The 11,215-nt window shown below is 38.3% G+C and overlaps 1 protein-coding gene across 4 annotated transcripts in view; it reads right to left on the bottom strand.

The window, feature by feature from the left end:
• Positions 1-858: 858 nt before the first annotated feature.
• The window catches only part of SPDEF (SAM pointed domain containing ETS transcription factor), a 32,139-nt gene continuing 21,782 nt past the window's right edge, over positions 859-11,215 (bottom strand). For all 4 annotated transcript variants that reach the window (XM_026680383.2, XM_087959834.1, XM_087959832.1 and 1 more), the window contains 3 exons: positions 10,977-11,024; positions 9,610-9,750; positions 859-8,698 (listed from right to left, as the gene is read on the bottom strand). In XM_026680383.2, coding sequence (XP_026536168.1) covers positions 8,520-8,698; positions 9,610-9,750; positions 10,977-11,024 — 368 coding nt within the window. In that variant the 3' untranslated portion in view covers positions 859-8,519. The remainder of the gene's footprint in view (positions 8,699-9,609; positions 9,751-10,976; positions 11,025-11,215) is intronic.

Raw genomic sequence — 11,215 nt, 5'->3', positions numbered from 1 at the left:
TCTTACCATCTCCTGATGTAGCTGTATGTTTACAAGCTGAGTTTTTATCATTTGGTATGATCAGGCCACTGGAATCAACTGGGGGAAAGGGAACATGAGGATAAACCTACTGTCTAGACTGTGTCCAAGTAATGTGGAATTTCCTTCTTAAAATTATTTTTGCTCAATCTTGAAATTCGAAAGTCCAGTCCAGGCTTGAAACTCAGATGTGTCGAACAGTTAGTTTGCATGGTTCACGCTGTGACCAATTTAATTGTTCTTTTCCTCAGGGTATTTTCAGTGGATTCCAGTCTGGTGTTAGGCATCACTTTTCAAATTGTGTTACTGTGTATTGATGCACTGGATTGGGGGGAGCTAGATGCTTGGTAGGATAAAAAGAGAGAAAAGATGCAGGTTGAAGAGAATTAAAATGAGAGGAAGCAGAATTTACCATAAGCCTTGCAACAAGAAGGGAAAAAAATATCCCAGTTGAAAGAAACTCTCTCCACTGCCACTGCCATTGTACCACCAAAGTGTCAAAGATGCCCCAAGAAAATCTACCTTCCTTGTCCAGAAAATAAACTGGAGAATGTTGATATTCTTATGCTGCTCCTGGAATGGTACTTTTCTTAATTTTCAGACTGTCCGTGGTAGGTAGATGGGAAGGTACAGAACTACAAACATGTATGTATGTGCATTGGGTGGGGGTGAGGTGGACATAGAGGCAAGCTTTTGAAGACATTTATGTGATATGCTGCTTGCTCAATGATTGACTGAGAGCTTCTAGTAAACTTGTAACAAGTCAATCCAGGTCCTTTGCAGGGTTGTTGTTGTGTTGGGGTGAAGACCCTAACCCATAGAACACATGTACCTTTCACCCCCACCCCCCATACCATATGCAATTTCCGAATAGAAACACAGTTTCCATCACTTAACATTTGTGGCTAAACAGTGGGTTTCTGGTGATGTGATTCCCCTTTTTTGTCCCAATAAGTAAGATTTGTTCCCATTTTGCCCCTGAATTTCTCAACTCCACCCAAGTCTGCATTTATTTGTCCCATCCATTTCAGTGACCTCAACATGTTACTGGCCATGGTCTTGATGATCTTGCAGGTCGGAGGTTATATGAAAAAAAATCAAAATATATCGCCCAGAAAAGTTTGTTTTACCCCCTCATAAAACAAATATCTTGTATTATGCATAATGGCTACCATAATGGAAATGTTGACAGGAATCTGTGGTATGTATTCACTATGTGACTCCAGGTCTATAAGATAAATGCCAGGCCCAAGAAGAGATTGTGGGTTTTGGTTGATTAAAGCCTACTAGATTTAGAGAGGAGCACTTCAAGTTGGAAGAATGTGTTACTGTCAACAAAGCTACATATTAGAACAGTGTTTCTCAATTTCAGCAACTTTAAGGTATATGCATTTCAACGCCCCGAATTTAGCAGCCAAAATGCTGTGGGGTTGAAATCTACACATCTTAAAAGTTTTTGAGATTGAGAATACTGTATTAGGAGATGGAGAGTAACGTTCTGTGTCATGCCAGTCTGCCTCTTCTTCCATAAAGAGCAAAAACTATACTTAAAAATACAATAATAAAAGGATTATTTTATTCATGCATAGTGTGTCTTGCCTTGTTACTTTTTTGGGAAAGGGTCAACTCTCATTATGTCATTGTCAAGATACAACAGAGAATTGTGTTCCTATACTGTGTAGAAGTGGGAATTTTTACATATATAAATAGATACTCCACATTTAATGTATGGGAAAATGTTTGACCAAATTCCCAATTTCATATAGCTATTAAAAATTACAGGAAACGTCAACTACCTCTTGTTATTGTATTTAGAGAAAGCATACAAAATATATGCTAATTCATTTTTACTTTGCAGGGGGAGGAAAGAGCTTATATTTATGGTTGCTATTGATATTTGAAAACATCTGAAGAAATTTGAGGCAAATCAGTTTATAGCAATAGCACTTAGACTTATATACCACTTCCCAGTGCTTTACAGCCCTCTCTAAGCAGTTTACCAAGTCAGTATATTGTCCCCAAGATTCTGGGTCCTCGTTTTATTGAACTCGGAAGGATAGAAGGCTGAGTCAACATTGAGCCGGACAGAATCAGAACTGATGAATCGGAACTAGCCTGCAATACTGCATTTTAACCACTGTGTCACCATACCTCCTCATGTGATTCACCTAAGTCTAAATCATTATTAGTAAATATTCTACATACATTTATGCATGCGCACACATTTCAAGAGGTGGCATTATTTTCTTACAATGGAGCAATTTCAAGAGTTGTACTCCATTAACAAGACCAGTAATAACTGTTAGTCCACTGGATATTCTAATCAGTAGTGGTATTCTACCGGTTCCACCCAGTTCTACCGAGCTGATAGTGGCAATGATCAGTAGAGACTGAACTGGTTCTCTCCAACACTCTGCTGTTGGGTCCACCTGCCCGCCCAGCTCCTATACTGCTGTTGGGTCCACCTGCCTGGGCAGCAGCTGCTGAAGCAACAGGGAGAATGCAGGATTGCAGGAGGCGAGTTAGAAAGCCTCTGCGCCTGGGCAAAGTGTGCATTTGGCGCATGCATGCATGCAAAGTATGTGTGTACAAGCAAAGCACGCCCACCAAGCCATGCCCACCAAACCGGTGGTAAAAATTTTTGAAACGTACCACTGATTCTAATATTTAGAAGCTTTCTAAAAGTCAAAGTCCTTATTGTTAAAGGAAATCCAGAAAAAGGTACACATATGCTCTGGAAACATATCTGCAATTTAGAAATAAGTATTCTGGTTGCCTCAGTCCCTATGAATTTTAAAAACCTGGAAAATATAGTGAAAGTTGACTAGTAGTTTGGAAAACATCCATAGGTTTTCCTGCTAGATTAATTGAAGTAATAAATAACAGATAATCAGAGTTGGAAGGGACCTTGTAGGTCATCTAGTCCAACCGCCTACCCAAGAAGGAGACCCTACACCATTTCTGACAGATGGCAGTCCAATCTCTTCTTGAAAGTCTCAAGTGATGATGCTCTCAACTTCCGAGGGCAAGCCATTCCATTGGTTGATTGTTCTCACTGTCAGAAAGTTTCTCCTTATTTCCAGGTTAAATCTCTCCTTGTTCAATTTCCATCCATTGTTTCTTGTCTGGCCTACAGGTGCTTTAGAAAATAGCTTGACCCCTTCCTCTCTGTGGCAGTCCCTCAAATATTGGAAGACTGCTATCATGTCTCCCCTGGTCTTTCTCTTTACTAGACTAGCCAAGCCTACTTCATGTAACCGTTCTTCATATGTTTTAGTCTCCAGTCCCATAATCATCCTGGTTGCTCTTCTCTGTACTTTTTCTAGCATCTCAATATCTTTTTTAGAATGTAGTGACCAAAACTGGATGCAGTATTCTAGGTGTGGTCTAGCTAAGGCTTTATAGAGTTAAATAAAGCTAAATATAGCTAAATAAAGAAACTGAATTTCCTTTGGCCATTATGTCTGAACTAATAATCTTCCAGAATGGCAATTATTCCCTACAAGTGTTTTCCTGTGTTGCATTATTGCCAGATAAGTAACTTCCGACTATACAATGCATCCCAATGATGGGTTTTTTTCACCTTTGGAAGTTGAAGAAGCTTCTTGGATGAGAAGCAAAATATCTTCAAGGAAAAACAAAGGAAGTCCAGTTGCCTTTGGAAAAAGCACTTTGGGGACAATAATGACCTGGATGATTGAGAATCTCCATAGACATTATGCAGTGTATCCATGGCCTCTATAGTTCACACATGCATCCATGAAAACCTTACTAATATCAATCATTTATCATCATCAAACTTTGGACCAGTCACTCTCATTCACCTTAAAGTGTTTTTATGAGGGGAAAGTAGTAGGATGTGTATTCATTTTGTGTATTCATTTATAAAAACAATAAAGGCAGAATATAAATGAATAAAATATTAATTACTTCAGCAGAAGAAAAGCCACAAGATTGTTAGTTTTGTTGTTTAAACCACTCTCTAGCAGTTACTTTGTCAGATGATTGTTTTTCTGCCATTATTCACAAACTGCAGCATGATTGATTTTCTTGGTTGTATGGTGCTGTTTTACAAACAGAAGTAGAATCAGTCTTGTAAATCTCCTTATTTTGGAAATAGAATAATTATAAGGGGATTTGTGTATATATATATATATTGCCTCCAAAAAGAAGTCTAATCAATCCTCCAAATATGTATTTCTCATCAAAAAGAAAGAAGTCTAAAATTGAGACCCAATTTTAAGATAGTCTAATAACTTAACAACAGTCCTTCACTCTAAGCCAAGTATGAATATGTCCAAGAGCCAAGGTCAATGGAAGTTGCCCAGCATTTAGTTTTCTTTCCCAATTGTCCTCTCTATTGGAAGGCAGAGATTAAAAAGAAATAGTTGCATGAATGCAACTGACTATTTCAGACATTGGAGACATAAACTATCTTTAGATCTACTTGATCTTGGATCAAGGACAAACCAGGTTTTTGTATAAGCTGATATTCTCATACTGAAAAGAAAGGTTATCAAAGAGCCATAGTGTTGCGATGGTTAGAATGCAGTATTGCATCTAACTCTACCCACAGCCTGGAAATCAATTCTGACTGGTTCAGTGTTGATTCAGACTTGCATCTTTCTGAAGTCAGTAAAATGAAGACCCAGATTGTTGGGGTCAATATACTGACTCCGCAAACCACCTAGAGAGGGCTGCAAAGCACTATGAAGCAGTATGTAAATCTAAATGCTAATTGCTGAATCCCTGAACTGTTTCTGCAACATGCTTACGATTGCCCCTTTTTCCAATCTCTGTTTATACATGGCTGTAAAGTGCTGAATCCTGACCTTGTAGGAAAAATTAAAGAGAATCTTGCAAACTTGATGTACAGTTTCTCACAGTTACAATCTTAGTCAGCATTTCTTATATTAACAAACTAGTCCAATGCTGAAAGAGGCAGATCACAAATTATCTGAAGAAAAATAGGATGAGTGTATGAGTGCAGGCTAAACACAGTTCCTAGATAAGGAAGTAGCAGTGGAAAAGCAAAATTCTACCCACCCTTCCTCCAGGGACTCACTTGCCACTATTCATCCCTACCTGCTTTGGGCTTCAAAATTAGCACTTGGAGAGGATGCATCATTGTGGGGTAATCATAGCCTGCCTCTCTCTACAGTTATACAAATTGCAATTACATAAGCCTAAGTACGTTTAAATTTGGATTCCTTTTTCTGGTTTAATAAAGAACTTGAATATGGAGGGTCTTCCAGTAAATAGCATGGAGAATAAATTAAGACTATCCAGTGGTGACTTCCAAAGTATTTCTACTAATGAAAGAGTTGAGCAACCTGGTTTAGAAACATAATCCAATAATCTCTTATCTCGGAGGGTTTTTTTTAAAAAAAAAAAACCAAATCCACTCAGGTTTATTTTTTAGTAGACCTACATAGTTATCTCAGTACTGAATCCCGGCCTGAAACTAGACTCGAATGGGTCTAGATAAAGGCTCCCCAACCCCCAGGCTGCAGCCCACTACCCTTTGGAACTGGGCCACGGGAGTCGGTGAGCACATATGTGCAGCCCCATTTGTTGCAAGCAGTGGACCTCCCGCTTGTATAAATGGAATGCAGTAATGTAGAAGGACATGTCCTGGTATGCTCATGTAACACCTTAGCTTTGCAATGTACACTGTCTGGTTGCCACAGTTTGCTCCTGAGTACAATTTAAAATGCTGGTCATTACCAGGGGGTGAAATTCAACCACCTCGTCCCAGCTCAGGAGAGATGGTAGGACAATTTGAATCAATAAAAAATTGCCCCTAGTTGCTATTACTATTATACCAAGCCACGCCCAAAGCCACGCCCATAGAGCTGGTAGGGAAGAATTTTGAATTTCACCCCTGGTCATTACCTATAAAGGCATAAGACCTGGTAGCTTGAGGGACTGCCTATCTCCCATAGTATCTGCCCAACGAGTTCAATCTGGCAGAGTTGGCACCCTCCAGGTTCCATCAATTAAACAATGCCATATGTCTGAGGAGATCCAGGTGGCTGTCACTCTGCTGGGGTTGACAAAAGTATTGGAGACTTTCCTCTTCACTCAGACCTTTGGCAAGCACAAGTAAAGTTCCCCTTTGGATTGTGTGTGTGTGTTTCTTTTCAATTCAGTCCATCTTTTTTTCAGCCTTGCTATCTTTAAAGGTAAAGGTTCCCCTCGCGCATACGTGCTAGTCATTTCCAGCTCTAGGGGGCAGTGCTCATTTCCGTTACGAAGCCAAAGAGCCAGCGCTGTCCGAAGACATCTCCACCTGTTGTTGCTTTTTTCCCTTCTTTTCAATGCTTTTATTTCTAATTGTCCAGAGTCACTGGAGGACATATAAAATTAAATAATAGCTGATCTGGCACCTTAAGAAAGGACATATTTTAATTCCAAAGAATATTCACTTCAATTTAATAATCTTAAAAATATTGTTCGTTCTATATACTTACAACATGCTCAACAAATCTAAAAATTTATATGCTGTGCATGAAGTCGATATTGCTCTTGGTGGCAGCACCTAGCCAACGTTGGCTAATTTTGAAAATGTAAGAAAGGTTACAAGGAACTTGGTAAGTAAGATCTGATTAATACTTGCATAAGAGATCGCCGGGAAACACTAGAGCTGTAAACTAAGGTTGTCTTTTTCCATTCCATTGTTGTTGTTGTTGTCACGATCATCTTAGGCAAATCTCTTCTAAATTGTTTCCAGTAAAAATTTACAGACATGTCCATGAGGTTGTCAGGAATTAAATTCAGCACGGAGACTTGATCTTACCTTAAGTCAAATACTGAAATCTTAAGGAACTTCACTGTTTAAGAATTTTATGTATGCCATAATCAATGTGCTAGTATGTATTGGGAGCATAAGATTCTTAGGTGAACTGGCTTTTTTTGGTAAAATAATAATATGTCAACTTTTTTTGAAAGCAGATATGAGTAAAAGTAGAAGCTTCCTTGAAGTTTTGGTGATAACTCTAAATATTGTGTCAGTTTCACATGATTTAGCACCCACACTCTTTTAATTTTGGTAGCCCAGACAACTTCAACTTGCATACATTTCAGACTCTCTCTTAATTTTCAATGGCAGTGTCAGACTTATCATGCAAAATGACAGTCACAATGACTTTACTTTTGATCATCAGCCAAAATCTGTCTTTGCTGATTTCATAAAGGAACATGGTTGGGCCATAATTTGTAATTCTCAGTGTAACTGCTGCACTACCAGAAATTGCAGCAGCATTTCAGGAAGTGCCTCCAATAGAATTTATCTGATTTAGAATGAATATCATACTCCAGCACAGGCACCCAGGTGCAGTCCATACACCAGAAAAACCTGTATCATTGCCAGGACCATGTTCAGGCAGCCTTGGGGTGGGGTGGGGGCTGTGTGCTTTCTCCAGTGTTTCCCAAATGCTCAGCTAGTTGGCCTCCTCTAGCAGGCAGGTGCCAAATTGTTCTTGTTTTGGGTCAGCCTGAGCTCCAGCACGGAGCTGCTTTGCACAATCCTATTGTCTTTCCCCTTAAGAAAGGTTTGTTCACACACTGAGAATGGGTGACTCTGTCCTTCTGTTAACAATACCCAAAACAGTAACTACTTTCATTCACTGCATATATGGAAAACTAATCAAGTTCATTAATATCAAACCTGGACAGACTTTCAAGGCTACCCCTTTGAATTAAATTACAATTTTGCATTCCCCTAACAAACATAAACACAATACATTGGTCCAGCCTGATTCTAAATTATTGAAACACCATTATTCTGAATTCCAAATAGTGTTTCTTAGTTCTTCTCCAACACCAGGCTTGAAATATCAAAAGCCTGGCTGTTGTGCTAAGAACAAGAGGAAAAAAGCAGACTAGAAAATCATTGGAAGGATAGCCCCCAGGCTTGTTGCTGTCAGAGAAACAGACAGTTGAGATTTTTGCTTGTTACACAGAAAGAAAAGGAATGTTAGAGAGCATAGGAATTTTAAGCTAGGTCAGAAGATTGCTACACAATATTATAATTGCCCACTGTTAATTTACAAAGTTGCAAACAATGTTACATTGCTCCTTTGATTTCAAATAGGCTTCCAATTATTAGAAAAGAGGTAACAGTCTTTACAGTATCAATATTCTCTTCCCTTTTCCATCAAATTCCTATCTTCTCTGGATTCCCATACCATGCAGCTGGAAATATTATTTTTTCTTTTCAAGTGAAAAAAAACAACAACAAATACAAAACCACAAAGCCTAGAATGAAATCTGAATGGTCCAGTTCATTTCCTTTTTGCCATTTTACTTAAACAGTAAATGTTTGTTTCCCAGACACAATTAGGGTACCCAGGAATGTCTACAGTTCACCAGCCAAATCCAATGGTCTTTGTCAATAGTTGCTTTTAGCTCCATCAACATTGCAGAGGGTAAAGGATGTTATTTCCAGAAATCCTCCAGCCCAGAAAATATTTTGAATTTGTTCTCTTTGCTCTGCTTTTTCAGACAGGGTGTACAAATTGGTAGACCAGCCTTTGTGAGATATCTGGTTTCCTGATGATCCCTTTCTTATAATACTGCCGAATTGAGCGGCTCAGCTTGTCGTAGTTCATGGCAGGCCGGTTCTTCCGGATTCCCCATAGCCGAGCCACCTGGGCAGAATCTTCAATCTTAAATATACCTAGACAGTAAATATGAGTAACAAGAGAACCATTTATGCTGGCCACACCCTCCCTACCATCTTATCACTATTATGATATTTTGAATCAGACTAATTATTAGCAGAAAAGATGACTTGTTTAATAAAAAGAGGAAGAAATGTTTGCAAGGAACCAAACAAAAAAAGCAAATAAAAGTATATTTGGAGAAGCAAAATCAAAAGCACTGTATTTTTAATGTTATTTATTATTGGATTTATAGTTCTGCTTATTGTTTATTCCAATGCTCAAATCAGCTAACACGTTAGAAAATGCAGTGTATAAAACAGCAAAGTTCATATAATTCAAATCAAAATCTAAATTAAAACTGAGCAGTAAAACACATATGAATCCTGACAAGCATCAGACCCATCCCACTGCTCTTATACATACTGACAGTAGCAATGGTCCTTCACAATTGAGAGTAGCCTGAATAAATTGCCTATTTGGGAGCTCTGATTTAGACTTCTGGCCACTCTGTTTCCCTCTTCCTAGTTTTCCCTTGGTGTTCTATGTCTTTCTCTCCCTCTTTTCCAGTTTTGGTAAGCTGTAGTGCAAACTAACCATAACTCTTAGTACCTCAGAAAGAGAGCTGGAACAAGTGCAGCTTAAGCCCACACAGAGCTTTTTTTTTTTTCAGAATTCCCTGAGTGGGATAGGCTAACAATTTCAAGCTTTGGGGGCCTTTTGGAAGTGGCCAAAAGGGTAAAATGGATTTTCTGACACACTGAAGACACCAATATCGCACATGAAATTCCTCCCACCTTTTTGTCCCTGGGGAATAAGTTTCTTATTTCAAAGGCCTTTAGAAAAGGACTTTTCAAGCTATAGAGTCTTGGACTATCCAAATAAAGAATTTGCCTCCTATTTTCAGCATTAAATCAATATCACTGACCTTTTTCCTTATTGAGCCAACGAATGAAGCGACCATAGTTATGAGGCTTCAGCAGAAGCTCTTTCAAAAACTGCCATAGGTGAATGGGCTGGCCTGAGCAGGATGAATCTACCTCACTGTCTGTCCAGTTCTCTTCATGGCCTATAGTAAGGAAACACCCATCCAAATTAATTTTTTAGAAAGCAATGTACTTTTTATTAGAAAAAGCAAGTTATTTTACGCAGGAACAATGGCAGGGTCATCAGTTATCAGGAACATGTTTAACCTTCAGATTACAATATATTTTCTGTATATAAGCATTTACAGCATCAGTATTAATGCCCTATTTCTTTCTAAGCCAATCAACAACTGTAATATTCTACTTGGTCTAGGATCAAACCACCTAAACGTCTTCCTTCTCACCATACGATCATCACACTGATTGAACCACACTGGAAATATTCTTCTTTGTGTCCCACCCAAAAGTATCAGATTTTTCAATGTCCAAAATTTAAAAGAGAATCTCCTTACTCTTATATCTGGACTACAGTAAGCCCTCATGTGGTAGGTATACCATCATGCCTTTTTTTTTAACCGTTTTCCACCAGTCCCCATAAATTTCACTTTTTCAGCAAGCATTTAACCTTGAAAATTTCTAACTTTATTTTTGTGACATTTGTTTTTTAAGCTATTGTTTTTTAATTATTTTCACCACTGTGTTATCTTGTTCTTTCATTTTTTAAGTGTCAAAGGAATGCTAACTCTGATTTAGGAGAAAATTATGTTTCCCCAAATCTCCACTAATTCAAAACGTGGTACGTGTTCTCTCTCTCTCTCTCTCTCTCTCTCTCTCTCTGTGTGTGTGTGTGTGTGTGTGTGTGTGTCTCATTCTCCCTCCCTCCCTCCCCCTCTCTATCATCTATCTCTCCATCCCTCCTTCTGCTATATTGTAAAATAATATATATAATAATATAAAACCCATATACTAAAGGTACATATTTTAGTCAATAACCGTCTGGTCTTAAAAGGACTGTACATTTTCATCTAACAGTATCCAGGCAATAAGCAGAACTAGAAGGCAGCTGCTTCTACTACGTGAATTGAAATCATATAGAATAGAATTCTTTATTGGCCAAATATGATTGGATGCAGAAGGAATTAGTCTCCAGTGCATAAGTTCTCAGTGATCAATCATGATCATAAACATACTATTATGACGTGCTTGTAATAAAGCAACATTTGGGTTCTTGAATACCTTTTTTCTGTATCCCTATAACTTCTTAGCTTTTTGACATTTCTCTATCACTAAAGTGTTTTTATTATTAGAATAATTGATAATATAAAATAAAATCTATTTTATTTTTTATTGTTAGCAACAGTTAGCTCACCACAGTAATGAAAGTCCCCAGGAGCAGTTTTTTCTTTCATCCAGGCAGCTGGAAAGCAAACATAACATGAAAAGTTAATCTAATGGATTCTGACAGGCTGAATTTCCCCACTTTTCCCCATTCTTGAGGTCCCTTAAACAGTGCTTAAAGAAAGCCAATAGCTCATGTAACTGGAACGGATGCAAAGGCCAAAACCTTGCTCTGTAGCCACTCACCATTCTACCTCAAACTGATTAGCA

Source organism: Notechis scutatus, chromosome 3, assembly GCF_049901735.1.
Source record: "Notechis scutatus isolate UNSWTSFEM ecotype Mainland chromosome 3, rNotScu1.2, whole genome shotgun sequence".
Taxonomy (NCBI): domain Eukaryota; kingdom Metazoa; phylum Chordata; class Lepidosauria; order Squamata; family Elapidae; genus Notechis; species Notechis scutatus.
Note: the sequence above shows the minus strand (reverse complement) of the source record. Positions and strands in the feature narration are given on the sequence as shown.